This window comes from Hippocampus zosterae, chromosome 12, assembly GCF_025434085.1.
Source record: "Hippocampus zosterae strain Florida chromosome 12, ASM2543408v3, whole genome shotgun sequence".
Lineage (NCBI taxonomy): Eukaryota > Metazoa > Chordata > Actinopteri > Syngnathiformes > Syngnathidae > Hippocampus > Hippocampus zosterae.
The window spans coordinates 1,971,303-1,987,159 of record NC_067462.1 but is presented as its reverse complement, the minus strand read 5'-3'; the positions used below and the strand labels follow the sequence as shown (position 1 = coordinate 1,987,159).

At 48.2% G+C, this 15,857-nt stretch overlaps 1 protein-coding gene across 3 annotated transcripts in view; it reads right to left on the bottom strand.

Annotated features, from left to right (window-relative positions):
- Positions 1–14,078, bottom strand: part of LOC127611838 (histone deacetylase 4-like) — a 45,786-nt gene extending 31,708 nt beyond the window's left edge. For 2 of the 3 annotated variants that reach the window (XM_052082617.1, XM_052082618.1), the window contains exons 1-9: positions 13,776–14,077; positions 9,722–9,910; positions 9,493–9,638; positions 8,513–8,663; positions 7,319–7,439; positions 6,786–6,904; positions 753–887; positions 356–462; positions 151–270 (exon numbers count right to left, since the gene is read on the bottom strand). In XM_052082617.1, coding sequence (XP_051938577.1) covers positions 151–270; positions 356–462; positions 753–887; positions 6,786–6,904; positions 7,319–7,439; positions 8,513–8,663; positions 9,493–9,638; positions 9,722–9,910; positions 13,776–13,779 — 1,092 coding nt within the window. In that variant the 5' untranslated portion in view covers positions 13,780–14,077. Of the gene's footprint in view, positions 1–150; positions 271–355; positions 463–752; positions 888–6,785; positions 6,905–7,318; positions 7,440–8,512; positions 8,664–9,492; positions 9,639–9,721; positions 9,911–13,775 lie in introns of all 3 variants that reach the window. The other variant, XM_052082619.1, reaches the window with a different exon arrangement.
- Between the last annotated feature and the right edge of the window lie 1,779 nt (positions 14,079–15,857).

The following is a 15,857-nucleotide window of genomic DNA, read 5'->3' as shown; positions in this document are numbered from 1 at the left end:
GCAGGCTTGTTTACATTCAACAATCGAATCAAGGTCATTTACGTAACATGGCCTGATGATGGCGCACATCCCCGATGCACGGTGTTGCTTCGCTATATTCTCCGTCTGCGTTTTTACAGATTTTTCGACATACCGCAAAGGTGTACTCACGGTGCTTCCGGGACATGTGGCCGGCAGCCCCAGCGTAATGTTGGGCAGAGAAGGGGAGGTGTAAAGCGAGAGATGGCTGACGGAACCGTCCCTCGACACCAGGCGCTGGAGCAGGGACGTCTGAATGGGGGATGGACGGGCGAGCGTGCGTGGGTTAAAGGTGCGCGTCTTCGCACGTCGAGATGAGACACGATCACGGCGTTACCTCTCCTGGGCTGCTGGAGATGGGAGCCCCGTTCTCGTGGGGGATGTTACTGGAGCTGTTGTTGGGGGAGCTGGGACCTGAGCCGGGGGCACTGCTGCATGCAGAGTCTGGAAGAGGGACAAAGCCGTCTTTGCCCTATGTTGTTATTTGATGATGCCATTACAAAAATAAACAAATACGTCTATTAAACTACACCCCCCCACCCCCCAAAAAAAAATCTTGTTTTTTTTTTCCAAGTTTGAATTTACAGAACACATAAAACACGTACGCACAAATTGTGCATTAAAAATATGATTTAAGGCTAATGCTGTAAGAGGAGTTTGAAATGATAATAAAATTGTAAATTGTAATTTACCGTTTAAAAAACAAAAGCCGCTAACGTTGGAAATCCACTCACCGGCAATATCCAGGGAGCGTTTCTTGGCCGTAGGGACGACGGGGCCGCCGTCTTTCCTGCGGAGGAGAGGGCTGCTGCGGCGCTCCGTCACCTTTTGCTTTAGTCGCGAGCGAAGCTTCAGGTTGGGTTCGGAGGCTGGAAGGAAACCAAGGATGGATTGAACTATTCATTCATTCATTCATCTTCCGAGCCGCTTGATCCTCACTAGGGTCGCGGGGGGTGCTGGAGCCTATCCCAGCCGTCTTCGGGCAGTAGGCGGGGGAGACCCTGAATCGGTTGCCAGCCAATCGCAGGGCACACAGAAACGAACAACCATCCACGCTCACACTCACACCTAGGGACAATTTAGAGTGTTCAATCAGCCTGCCACGCATGTTTTTGGAATGTGGGAGGAAACCGGAGCACCCGGAGAAAACCCACGCAGGCCCGGGGAGAACATGCAAACTCCACACAGGGAGGTCGGAGCTGGAATCGAACCCGGTACCTCTGCACTGTGAAGCCCACGTGCTAACCGCTGGACTACCGGGCCGCCTGGATTGAACTAGAATGTCTAAATCAAATTTGGAGCTAAAAGGGAGTGCTTTTAAATGCCCCCCCCCCCCCAGCCCACCCCCTTTGAGAACTGTGTCGCCCCTCAAATGACAGAAATGTCTTTATTCAGAGGTTAAGTGTGGGACTCGGGGTACGGGTAGCTGGAGGAAAAAAAAAGACTCTGCATTGCCCGAGTGTACAGCTGTCATGGTGGATGCTGGCCAGTCTTGACTTTTTTTTTTTTTCCCTCGGTCAGAAAAGCTCAAAACAGAAGAAGCTTTCTTCTCTTCTCCGGCAGCTTCCTTCTGCTTAATTACTTGACTCGGGCCGCTTAAAAAAAAAACGTTTGACCTTCAAGCTCTTCCCCGCAGCTTTGCATCTCACAGGCCCTTCGACATTTACAGAAAGAGTGGCCTCCTTTGACGCCACGCGCGCCACTTTTGCTTCAACCGTCTTTCTTCAAGTGCAACCACTTTTGAGTTCTCACTCTTGAGCGGTCGCCGACACCGACACAGAACGACGACACTTTTGACGCATCAAATTGCAAGGAACACAATGACAGGTCATTGCCGAGAAGGACTTTTCTTTCTTTTAGACGCACATGACGATTTGCGCAGTGTAGCGCCAACTGCTGGTGAGGAGGTCTTACCCGATGTCAGACTTGCTTAATCAGCAGCTTTCAGTGACTCTGATCTCATAACGTCGGTCGGCGACCAAAAATCTTTAGTCGAATGAGGTAGCATTATCATGATGCTACATTTACAAAAGGGAAACCGATTGGCAGATTGGGTCAAATTGTATGAAACGACTCAAGAAATACAGGAAAGAGTCAAGGTTCAATTTGTGCATCCTTGGAAATAAAGGGCGGACAAAATGGGAGTGCGGAGGGAGGAAGAAAAGGAGAGCGAACGTGGCGTGGCCGATTAAGGGAGGTCGAGGCGGGCGCCACGAGAGCCTTGGTCTCGGGGCACAGTGACTTTGACGGTCGGTAATGCCGAGTGGGCAAAAGCAGAGCGGCGAGCGCACACGCGCAAAAGCCACTCTTGTCTGTGCGCGCGGTCCAGACTGCATTTACTGCTGACACTGGCGCTTTGACTCACCTCCATTCGTCTCTCGCGCTAATTCCCCACCTCTCCCTTGCCCTTGAAATAACTTTCCTTCCTCTTCTTTTTATTTTTTTTTCAATCTCAGCAATGCTCTTTTTCTAAAAATAACACATGAAGCAAATATGGAATTTTCCACGTTATTTCAACTCGGCCCTCCTATTGCGCCTCTTCATGGGTCTATTACAAATGGCGGCGACTCGTCTTTCAGACGGTCTGAATCTCACACTAGTGTATATTCACCGAGAGCCATTCTCAAAGCAGCGTTGGCCATCGCGCTAGCCCCTTAAAAACCCCACAGAACATTGTAACTTGTGACAACACAAGCCCCGAACCTATCAAAAGACATGCTAGCTTTCTAGCTAGCTGATGAAGCCATTAAGATAAACAGTGCGCCTGTCTTTGCTAGCATGCGTTTATTGCTGGTAATGACTTCAGAACCTATCAAAAGACATGCTAGCTTTCTAGCTAGCTGATGAAGCCATTAAGAAAAACAGTGCGCCTGTCTTTGCTAGCATGCGTTTATTGCTGGTAATGACTTCAGAACCTATCAAAAGACATGCTAGCTTTCTAGCTAGCTGATGAAGCCATTAAGATAAACAGTGCGCCTGTCTTTGCTAGCATGCGTTTATTGCTGGTAATGACTTCAGAACCTATCAAAAGATATGCTAGCTGTCTAGCTAGCTGATTAAGCCATTAAGAAAAACAGTGCGCCTGTCTTTGCTAGCATGCGTTTATTGCTGGTAATGACTTCAGAACCTACCAAAAGACATGCTAGCTTTCTAGCTAGCTGATGAAGCCATTAAGATAAACAGTGCTCCTGTCTTTGCTAGCATGCGTTTATATTGCTGGTAATGACTTCAGAACCTATCAAAAGACATGCTAGCTTTCTAGCTAGCTGATGAAGCCATTAAGAAAAACAGTGCGCCTGTCTTTGCTAGCATGCGTTTATTGCTGGTAATGACTTCAGGACCTATCAAAAGACATGCTAGCTTTTTAGCTAGCTGATTAAGCCATTAAGATAAACAGTGCGCCTGTCTTTGCTAGCATGCGTTTATATTGCTGGTAATGACTTCAGAACCTATCAAAAGACATGCTAGCTTTCTAGCTAGCTGATGAAGCCATTAAGATAAACAGTGCGCCTGTCTTTGCTAGCATGCGTTTATTGCTGGTAATGACTTCAGAACCTATCAAAAGACATGCTAGCTTTCTAGCTAGCTGATGAAGCCATTAAGAAAAACAGTGCGCCTGTCTTTGCTAGCATGCGTTTATTGCTGGTAATGACTTCAGAACCTATCAAAAGACATGCTAGCTTTCTAGCTAGCTGATGAAGCCATTAAGATAAACAGTGCGCCTGTCTTTGCTAGCATGCGTTTATATTACTGGTAATGACTTCAGAACCCATCAAAAGACATGCTAGCTTTCTAGCTAGCTGATGAAGCCATTAAGATAAACAGTGCGCCTGTCTTTGCTAGCATGCGTTTATTGCTGGTAATGACTTCAGAACCTATCAAAAGACATGCTAGCTTTCTAGCTAGCTGATGAAGCCATCAAGATAAACAGTGCGCCTGTCTTTGCTAGCATGCGTTTATTGCTGGTAATGACTTCAGAACCTACCAAAAGACATGCTAGCTTTCTAGCTAGCTGATGAAGCCATTAAGAAAAACAGTGCGCCCGTCTTTGCTAGCATGCGTTTATTGCTGGTAATGACTTCAGAACCTCGTGTGAATATTTGTTTCCCCACGCGAGATTCACATCAGTTTGCGTGAGCTTGTCGTTTAGGCTAAGATGCTAGCTAATAGTCTTCCCGAGCCTCAATTTGTTTGCATTGAATGATGTCATTACCGAGTAGTCATTTATGGAACACGGCTTCGTGACCGTTTCCAAACTGGAAGACGAGCGTCGGTGCTTCATGAGCTTCTCCAAAAACATTCGATATGACGTTTCCCTGGGCCTTCACCGGCCCGAATGTCCTTTTGTTGATGGAATAACAACAACCGCATTTGTATCAACATCGAGCTCATCCAAAAATGGCACGTGGTCAATTTTTCGCACTGCCTTATTCTACAAGATCAAAAGCAAAACTCACAAGCCCCATTTTCACTCTGCACAGTGAGCTTGAGCCAAGTCCACATTATGCATTGCGGTACATACACATGAGCGGGACACTCTCACCTCATCATTCTACCTTAAGATAAGATAAGATAAGATATCCTTTATTCGTCCCACAATAATCTTGATGAGATGGTCAGACTCTTAATACCACAACAAGGAGAGAGGAAATTGCTTCCATTAGACAAAACATATTGACCGATTGCGCGTTTTGGAAAAACTGTTGAGTCCCGCCTGCATTGCCTCGAGTCACGTGGGTGGAGTCGTGCGGGTTTTTCGAGGAAAAGCAGCAGCGAGATGCGTACCGATCAATAGTTTGGCCCGAAACTCATCAGTCCAATTCCAAGAAACCGCAGCAGGATGCAAGGCAATCGATTTCGACAACGTGGGTTTTGTCTCTTGCACATTTCTGTTAGTAACTCCGAACGAGCGAAGCCACCCTGCTTCGTTCTCGCCTCGTCGCGGTTCTACGTTGATATGATCTTTTCTCTCAAGCCGACAATGACAAATATAGCCGGGCCTCCTGTGGCTGCACGTCGGAGTGGTAAACACGGGCGCATGCGCCAAAGAGCCGACTGACATTTTCCCCTCTGATGCTGAAAACTAAGCGGGCCTTCCTGTGACCTGACACTGTTCAAATGAGCGCCATCCACTGCTGGCCCTTCACAAAGCCCATTATGGTCAACAAATGAGGTGGGCGGTAGGGAAAAAAAAAAGGGGGGGGGGTGTTTGGTTTTTTTTTTCTCATTTACATTATACATACTTAAATATCAATAAGAGAGCAACGCATGAGTGGGCCAGTGTGCATATTTTGGAATCCATTATAAACGCCTACAATAACGCAGGAAGATCTGAGGTACTGTATCCATTGTGTACATGTCCTACAGGTCCGCCTTCAGCGAGTGGTTCTCAAAACCTCTCACAGCCAACATTAAAGAACAATAGCGTAGTAGGCCCGTGTGTTCGGATTCATTTCTGCCTATTCCACAGCCAAGGCAGGTCAGGACGAAGCGCAAGTCTCACACCCAAAGAGCAGTGGAGAAATTGGATGAATGTCCTTAAAAATCCTTAAAAAATGAGCATGAAACCGTTTGTCTGTTGCGACCGATTGTCGAAAGCGGCGCTGGTAGAAGTCATTTCATCAATGAGTGACATAGAAATGTCAAGCGTGCGCACATGTGTGGGAGTGCGACAGCAAGCGAGGGCGTTGCGTCGTCCAGACGCACTTCCTGGAGCTGCATTCAAAGTGCTTCTCTGTTTGTTCAGAGGCGGTATAGCGAAGCCTCTCGCAGAATTTTGGACAATGCGTGCCTGTTGCACTTTTGCCGCGTGTCTGCGCTCACTAGACGGAAAATAATTCTCCGCATATCTATAATTCACATAGACATCGCTAAAATGGGTCACCGCTGGGGGGTTGGTCGCGCGTGACGGCGGCGTTCGCCAGAGGAGCGTGCAACTGGGGGGTCCTCTGTTCCTCGCTTCCTGTCGAGTGCCATTTATGGCGCCGATAATCGCGCCTTTGCCGACATTGAGCGCAAAATACAAACATAACCGAGGAGACCGGCAAATTGACCACATATGATGGCTGCCGATCTAGAGAACCTGGAGCGGCGTGACGCGAAGCTGCCGATGGCGAGAAAATAATCACGTAACAATAACCCGACAAAGACTCAACAGACAGCGAGACGTGAGACATGAGAGCAAGGATGTTTCCCAAAGGCAAAGGCTGAGACGGGACAAGTCTAATCGATGACGTCTGCGAGATTTGTCTGAACACGACGAGAAAATAGGGATGGGCGAGACATCTAAAAATAAACTCTCAAATTGTTTTCCATTTCTCGTATAGAAAAAAAAAAAAACAAATGACATGACTCAAAACAAGTCTAGGTGGGGGGGGGGGGGGGGGGGCAAAAACTCCAAAGTTGGCAACACCCCGACTGCGCTTGCTTTTGCAAGTCGTACTCGCTAAGAGTCATCTATCGGACGTCAGATCACTTTGTCATGGCGTGCTAGCATGCTAGCTAGCACTACTGATGAGCCTCATGGCGTTTAAATCCTCAATAAAGTGCTTTAGGGAACATGGGTTCACCATTGCATACATGTTAGATGTCTGTGTTGTTCCAGACCACAGTATTTAAAAAAAATAACATAAAAACTCAGTCTCAACTTTGCTGCCAACATCTACAGGCGATTACGAAAAAGTCAGTGACTAGCTAGCACTGCTAGCGACAACAACAGGTCCCGAAGCCTAGCCGGTTCGCTGCGAGACACGACGGCTCTTCCTTACCCGTTTTGCGGAGTGGGAAGTCGTCTTTTGAGTCGTACGTGCCCAGCACCGCGTGGTGGTATGCCGACATCATCGCTTGGGGAGGGGAGCTTTGATCCAGTGAACTGTGTTGGGTTTTCCTGTAGGTTAAACAATCAGATGTGTGAGGTGCATCTTCACATTCGTTCACACTCAAGAGACTCTCTAAGAAAACCGCAAAAAGAAAATCCGCCGGCGAGAAAGAAAGCTCGTCTCCCGTCGTCTGCAAGGTCAAATCGCAGTATTACGACAAAGCCGTCGCGATGGGGCTGAGGCGAATGAGACGCGAATGCATTATTTGCCGCCATTTCAAACGGCAGGGCATGACGTCACAAAGCATGTGTGAGAAAAGAAAGAAAACGCTTTTTCAAACACCCACATTCAAAAATCTGGCCTTAAAAAAAAAAACTTGGCTATCAATCACTGACATCAACAAAAATTAAACGACTCTCAAAGGGCGAGTGGGTGATGAGGCAGACGTCCAAAGTACATGAGAAATGGCCGCCGACACTCACCCGTACCAGTAGCGGGGATCGTTGGACAGACAGTGGTTTAAGTTTCGCTGAGCCAAGGCTTTCTTCTTGTTCAGGACAAACTCTTGAAGTCGCATCTTGACCTCGGTGCTGGCCACCGCGCCTGATATCACACACGGGGGTCGGGGGGGGGAGATCATCACGAATAGATTGGCGTTCTGCGGGCGCGACAATATCCCGGCGTTTGAGCTTGGGAGAGTGACAGAAGACTCAAGACCAGGGGTGCCCATTAGGTCGATCCTGATCTACCGGTAGATCTAAGACAGGTCCCAAGTAGATCCGAGGAGTGTCGAGAAGAAAAAAAACAAACAACCATTTGTGTGTCTTTGTGCATGTTAGTAATATATTTTTTGTGTTTATATACACTGCACACTAATCAGTCTCATTCATTCATTCATTCATCTTCCGAGCCGCTTGATCCTCACTAGGGTCGCGGGGGGTGCTGGAGCCTATCCCAACTGTCTTCGGGCAGTAGGCGGGGGACACCCTCAATCGGTTGCCAGCCAATCGCAGGTCACACAGAAACGAACAACCATTCACACTCACACTCACACCTAGGGACAATTTAGAGTGTTCAATCAGCCTGCCACGCATGTTTTTGGAATGTGGGAGGAAACCGGAGCACCCGGAGAAAACCCACGCAGGCCCGGGGAGAACATGCAAACTCCACACAGGGAGGCCGGAGCTGGAATCGAACCCGGTACCTCTGCGCCGTGAAGCCGACGTGCTAACCACTGGACTACCGGGCCGCCACTAATCAGTCTCATTTTCACTAAAAAAAATATTTAAAAAATAAAATAAAGCAGGTAAATCTTAAATTTGTGTGTGTGTGTGTGTGCGTGCGCGCGCCGGTAACGGTAGATCCCGTGAGGTTAGTTGATCGAAAAGTAGATCCAAAAAGTTTGGGCACCCCTGCTCAAGACAATTTGTACGTTGGTGTGCAGGTACTAAGTCAATGTTTGTCATCACCTTTCATAAACTCTTGATGTGATGATTTAGACCACTATTGCATCCAATTTTTTTTTTTTTGTTCTTCCAAATTGGCTCAACGGCAATTTTCAGTCCGTCAATATTACCCAAGAGACGGACTGCGTGCGACTCTTTGAAAAAAAAAAAGATTGAAAAATCGTCTTCCTTCAAAAGTGGCCTTTTGGTCGCCTGTGGTGTCCAACTCACTTTCTTGTCCGCGCTCCTTGTTTTTGAGCTGCAGTAGCTTGTGTTCCCGGTGCTGCTTCTCCAACTGCTGCTTGTTGCGCTGCTGCTCCACCTTCCTCTGATGCTCCAGCAGCTCCTGCTGATGTTTCAACGTCATCAAATCCTGTTGGTGCTGTTTTGGAGGGACGGAAAGAGTTCAACCGAGGAGTTGCGTAATAATGTGCGTGCGTGGAGGAGGGGGTGGGGGGAAGGGGGGCACAAACGATTCAAGGATTATGTTTTGGATGAAGTTGGGGAGGGGGGGTGCGGGGAACAACGATGACATCTGCCGACAGCTGTCACGGACAAAAGCGACACATAAAGTTGAGCTATATTGACAGCTGTTCGAGTTACTTGATGAATTGTTAATTGCATTAATCGTTAATTGAGCCGAGTTATGACTTGACACGGTCGGAAAAAACGCCGCATGTCCAAAAATTTTCAATTAAAATTTTTATTTTCAAATCAACCGAACCAGCCCTTCTTAAGCCCGCAAGAGCCGTTCAACATTTTGTCACCTCAACATTGAAAATCTGGATTTTTATTGGACAATAATGAGTGAAAAATAGGTTAGCTCCATTTGCGTTTGCTTTTTTTTTGTGGGGGGCGGGGGGGCAGGAGGGTTTAAAAATGGATTGTCGTAATGCTTTCGGTGAAGAAGGAAGCGGTCAGCCACGACGTTGCGCACGGATCCCTTTCCCCCCTCTCGCTTCAACCGCTTAGTCAGCTCATCGTTTTGATTCATCGCATCACTTGTGGCTTGAAGATCTTTGAACAAGAGTTTGGGAAGATGACGTGACCTCAGAATGTTTGCTTTTGTCAAGTAGTAAAAAAATCTCAGGGCGTCGCCAAGAGTGCAATGAAATTAGCCGTCGAACGTGATTCGGGTGTTTGCGCAGCGGGAAGGGTTAGCTTTCCGCAAGTTGAACGACGGGGCGCTTGCTGGACGCTCGTCAACTCACCTGGATGTGATCATGAAGCTGGGCTTCGTGTTGCCTGGACAGCTGCTCGTGCTGCCTCTGAAACTCGGCAATGAGTAACTGCCTCTGGAGCTGCTGTTTGTGTTTGAGAGCCACCAGCTCCTGCTGCAGCTGCTGCTCTTGGTGGCCTGCAAGGGAAAAAAAAAAAAAATTAAAAACGTCAGGCTCCGACCGCACGTAAATGGAGTCCTCATGGCTCAACGGTACTGACTAATGCACGGCCCATTGCTCGGCTCATTTGATGCGGTGGAGGTGGGCGGCGCAGGGTGGGGCTGGGGGACTAAACCGTAGGGGGTCTGTTGGTGGCGGTGGTGGTGGTCAACCATCCGCAGGTCCATAGGGAGGATCGTTGTGGCCGTGGGGGGCACCGGCGCGGGCAGGGCTGCTGCGCTCACGTCAACTGGTTCCAAAAAAAAAAAAAAAAAAGGAAGAATTAGAAATTAGATATTCACAACCTGGCTAACTTCTGGTGAAAGGTGAAAATTAAACATTTTGTAGGCTAATTTTGCAACTTTTGTGGAAAAGTTCTTTTCGAGAAGCATTTCGAAAGACGACTGCAAAAGCAGTCAAGTGCCAAATTTTCCCAACCTGACCAAATGAATTCACCCCCCCATGTTTGGAGATGAGCTGCAGGCTGTGAGGCAGGCGTGCCGCCCGTCAGCAAGAACGCCTTTTTTGTTTTGGTTTTATTTATTGTGTAAGAGCATTAGCTCCCCAAAAAGTCGAAAAATACAACCTGTTGCCGTGACGACCGTGGGGCGGATATCAATCTTCTTTGATTTAGCTAGCATCTTAGCCTAACACGCTAGCTCTTTCATTTATTCACCGATACAAACCCAACCGAGAGGGGGTGGGGGGGGGGGGGTTTAGGAGAAGAATCTCGGATGAGCACCTGACTTGAGTGATGAATTATGGCAGCGGAGAGCAAAAAAAACAATCCCACTCCTACATGAGTTCTGCAGCGGAGATTTGCTGACACGCATACAGGGCTTACTGTCAGCGCGTGTGTGCGCATGCATGTGTGTGTGTGTGTGTGTGTGTGTGTGCGTGTGTGTCTTTCATTTTTAAGTCCAATGCAGATTTGTAGTGTGCTGTTGCGAAGTGCTGCTCGGGAGCGAGGAATAGCCGACGTGGCAGAGACAAAAGCTAAATCAGAAATATTCCGTTGGTCGCCATGGTAACGGCAAGGATGCTAGCCAGCGTGCCAATTGAATGAATCGGAAGCCGTTATTTTTATTTTTTTTTTTAACCAGTGCATACCGTTGCTTTGGTTGGCCTTCAAGCGGCTGACTCATCCGCATTGCAAGACGCGAGAACAATTTGGTGGCTTGTTGATTGTCAACTGTGGGATGCGCCGATGTCACGCCTGCTGTGAAAAGGCACTTTGAGTTGTCATCTTATCGCACACGAGATTGGCGGCTGAGGATGAAAAAAGTGCGGATGATCCATTTGAGACGGCGACCGCGTCGATCTGTTCATCCTTTCTAGGGCGGCAGATTAGCTGCGAAATGTCCCAGCTGACTTGTGGCGAGAGAAGCGAATGGTCTCCAGTCAATCGTTAGGGCACGCATGGACAAACAAGCACCTACAGTCACACTTCAGAGTCTTTTGTGAAGAAAAGTTACTTCTGGGGCGAGAACCAGGGTACACCTTGGACAGGGCGCAGATAGAGTGTATTAGCATTGTATTCATTTCACTTCAACCGCAAAAACATGGCACGATTGTCAAGGAAGAAGTGGGTTGCCGCAAAAAGAGAGGCGAGCTAGACCCGGGACTGGTCGCCAGTCAATCGCAGGGCACGTACTGATTAAACAAGCGGCCATTCACACGCACGTCCACACTTCGGGACAATTCGCCGTCTTCAGTTCACCTCAATTTGCTCTTGGTGAGAGAACACCCTGGACTGGTCACCAATGCGGGCACACACACACACACAGACAGAGGTCCCCAAAATATGCACGTTACACACCTTACATTTGAAGCGACAATGATTGCTCCGTTCCTTCAGCGTCACTAAACATTTCGAAGCGGTGAGCCTCTTATCGCCCCGAGCAGTCGAGCGACCAATCTGCTGGCAAACACGCTTGCAGTTCCTGCCGCAGCTAGCCTGTGACATGGTTGGTAGCGGGCAGCGTTTCAGCGAGGGAGGAAACTTGACACCCCGTCAACAGGACGGAAAGGAGGGAAGAAAGGGTGTGGCAGGACCAGACATGCTGGCGCATCAATGCGTGTGCGCTTTATTTGTCAAGGGCATGCTTGGGATCTTGATACGGGAGGCGGGGCTATACTTTGGGGGCGGTCCCGAAATTTGAATAGGCAACAAGCTGATTTCATCAAGTGATGGTTGTAGTACCGATAATCTGCTTCGAAAATTGACACGCCGTCTCTTTGACTATTTTTATTTATTTCCCGTAAGCCAACCACTTTTTGGGTTCATAGCGGCCTACACAGATGGACAAAAAAAAAAAAATCATTGGTCATCATGGCTTCCATTTTGAAAAGCAGGTGCTGCCCCCTGTACACGCAAAAGCGCCAGTCTTGGTCACGAGATATTGATAAAAAAGTAAGCCCCCAAAGCTAGCAAAAAAAGGGATAAAAACAAACACAGATAAAGAAGTTTTTTTTTTTTTTTAACGTAAATCTCTACATTTGGCTGGGTACCGCACTGTTTAGATGGTCGTCCAAATGAGCCCGAAATGGAAGCAGGTCTGCTTGACAAATGGCAAAAATCGCAAACACCATTTCAATCTCACTCAATAGCGCCACCTAGAAAGTCTGGTGGAAAAAAATAGCCCCCAACAAAAGGTTTCATCCATCTGCAGAAAATAGGAAGTACCTGTAGACCATAAATGAACTTATGACTTTGGGTTAGTTGAGTGTTAGCGTCTTTTCCATGCTCCTTGCGAGGGTTTTCATTTTGCATGCGTATGTTTGACTGTTCAATGAACAGCAGAGAGTGCAGCAGCGAGTATCGTGCTCAGAGTTTTTTTTCCCCCCTTTCCAGAAAGCTTATTCACATTTTGCCCCGTGACAACCCAAAAAACAACAAACCAACAGCTTGCAGCTCATAAATTTTGAAAGGCGGGCCACGAGCTAGTCACAATAATAACAACAACTTATGTAATTTAGGGTTCAGCACCTTGCCCAAGGACACTGACAGTTGGAATGGGGAATCGAACATCAGACCCTTTGGTCACCGGACAACCCATTGGACCAACTGAGCCGCAGCCACTTGGGCGGCACTGTGTGAGTAGACAAAGCCAACAATCGCCACTCACCTCCAGTATGGAGCATTTCGAGCAGGGGTGCCCAAGTCCGGACCTGGAGAGAGCCCCTAGGCAGCCTGTTTTGTCTTTGCCCGTCTGCCGCCTCCAACACAATCGATTCGATTGCTCAAGCTCACTAGCGGGCTTCTGTAACCCTTACTCGTGAGCTGATCATTTGAATCAGGTGTGTTGGAGGAAGGGGGGGACATGTAAAAGAGGTTGGATAGGGGCTCCCGCGGACCACACTTGCGCACCACCGGTATTAGAGCCGCCAATGAAGCAAACGTGCATGTTTTGAAAATGTAACTTGAGAAAGGGAGAACATGCAAACTCTGGGAATCGAAACCCTCCAACCTGACGACTGTAAGGTGCAGTGCAACACTAATTGGCCGTGCTTGGCGAGAGAGCAAACCTCTCAACTTATTTTTTAAAATTTATTTATTTTATTATTTATTTATTTAATTATATTTTATTTTATTTCATATTTTTATATTTATTTATATTTTATTATTTATTTAGTTTACGTAAATGCCGAGAAGAAAAAAACAGACAGAGGACGGATGAATTCTCAGCCTCAACTTTTGCACATACACGAACGAACATACACGAGCACAAACGATCCCGCGGGGGCGGCGCAGATGCGACCTCTGCCATCTGTTCCATTCACTTGAATGGCTCGCTGTGTCGTGAGAGGAGCGTCTCCGGACACCGGGACCATTCAAGAAACACACTCACTCGACTCGACTCGAGGCCGCCCCGCACGCCCACGTAGTTGATGAGCCCGCGGGCACAGCGACTCGCCCGACCGGAGTGAGAACGCGGCCGGCGGTGAGATCGCAGTCAAGCGAACAACAACAACACGACGGTGGCAAGAGAAGCCCCAAGTCGGCGCAACGTACACAAGTCAAATCGGGAGGTCCGGGAACACTTGAGCGAGCGCTCCCAACACACACAGACACTTCCATTGCATACGGAACAATAACAAGAGGATCTTCTTACCCATCAGTTGCGCTTCCGCGGGGCAAACGTGAGTAGAGTGTTTACTGCGAGCCTCCCACCGCCCCCCCCCCAAAAAAAAATCACAAGTCAAACTAGGAAGCGAAGTCCGCAACAAAAAAAAAAAAAAAACACGCGCGCACCCAAGAGATAAATGTTGTTTTCCTGGTGGGAAGGGAGTGAGAGCTCTTTCCCACTCCGAGTGTCTCTCGCCTGTCTCGGTTTTCCCTGACCGACGCGCTGACTGGCTCGGGTCTGCCCTCCGGCTGCCTCGCTCTCCTCCCCTCCCTCCTTCCACCGACTGCCTGCCCGCCTCCCCTCTCCCTCTTCCTCTCTCTCTCTTTCTCTCTCTCCCCTCTCCCTCTTTCTTTACAGGAATTTATTTCCACATTTCCCCCCATTTTATGTAAGGGGAATATATAATGAATATTTCTCAGTGTTTTCTTAAGGATTTTTTTATGGGGGGGGGGGGGGCGTGTAAAATAAATAAATCACTAAATCAATCAAAAACGACCGCTGCCAGTTGGCCATCCCTGGTCTCTACACTGCCACAGTGTGTCAACTCGCTGAAAAGTTTGAATATTAAATGAACAGATGGCACTGGTCTATTTTCCCTGACATTTTTTTTTAGACTGAAAGTGGAGATTTTTATAGCATGGTGTGAGTGTTTTGAAGTGATGCCTGCCTAGGTGCCTGTCATTTTGCAATTTGAAAACGGAACGAGTGTTGAAGACATTTCCCGCGTGTGCAACGACTTTTCAACGTGATTAAAGAATGTTGGGACAGGGTATTAAATGTAAATGTAAATATTAAATTAAAGAAAAAACAGGGGGGGGGGGGGTTCTCCGATTTTCACCGATCGCAGGTAGGTCTGGCTAGAAAAAAAAAGTATAAAAAAAGTTATCTGCCAACATACAGTTTCTGAAAATGTGTCGGCGAATTGCCCAAAATAAGCATCGACGTGTTTCGATTAGTCAAACATGTTTGGGGTGTTGCGAGAAAAATAAAATCTGGACGTAGGTTTTTGCGATCACGGCACCGATTTTGATCTGCGTGTAGCCGTTGTGCGCAAACGTGCTCGTCCGCGTGCGTGAAAGGCCCAAAGTGCGTATCGGCCTGTTTTGGTGCCATTTTTGAAGTCAGAAGCTTTTCTACGACGGGTAAACACACACACACACACACACACACACAAACACCTGGCATCGAAAAAAAGGGGCCCGTTATCAGCGCGATGTGCGCCGCTGACGTCAAAGCCTTACCTAAGCTTCATGACCTCGATAAGAGCCCAAATCGTGTGCAAAGCCCCTCTTCATTTTTAGAACAGGGATGAGACCCTGCGGGGGGGCGGGCGGAGGGCAATGACCCCACGTGTGGCCGAGGAGCGAGCAGCCAGACCGCGAGGGTAAACGGCCGCATATAGGGAAGCATTCGAACACGGTCAAAGATCAGGGCAGATAATCCATGCAGCTCATTGCACCTTGAAAACAATGCGGAGAGTTTTTGATGCCTTCATTCGGTTCTCTCCCCCCCCCCCCCCCCCCCCCCCACTGGGTCATTCATTAAAAATTTTTCTCGTATCCATTTAAAAACTCAGGAACCCCTAGGCGGCACGGTGGGCAAACGGTGAAATTTGGATTTCCTCGCTGCCACGCCAATGAACACTGGTGTCAAACTGAAGGCCCGGGGACCAGATCTGGCCCCGCCACACCTTTTTATGTGGCCCGCGAAAGCAAATCATGCATGTCAACTTGCTAAAATCTCGACCAAAATGTGAAATTCATTCATTCATTCATTCATTAATCTTCCGAGCCGCTTGATCCTCACTAGGGTCGCGGGGGGTGCTGGAGCCTATCCCAGCTGTCTTCGGGCAGTAGGCGGGGGACATCCTGAATCGGTTGCCAGCCAATCGCAGGGCACACAGAAACGAACAACCATTCGCACTCACACTCACACCTAGGGACAATTTAGAGTGTTCAATCAGCCTGCCATGCATATTTTTGGAATGTGGGAGGAAACCGGAGCACCCGGAGAAAACCCACGCAGGCCCGGGGAGAACATGCAAACTCCACACAGGGAGGCCGGAGC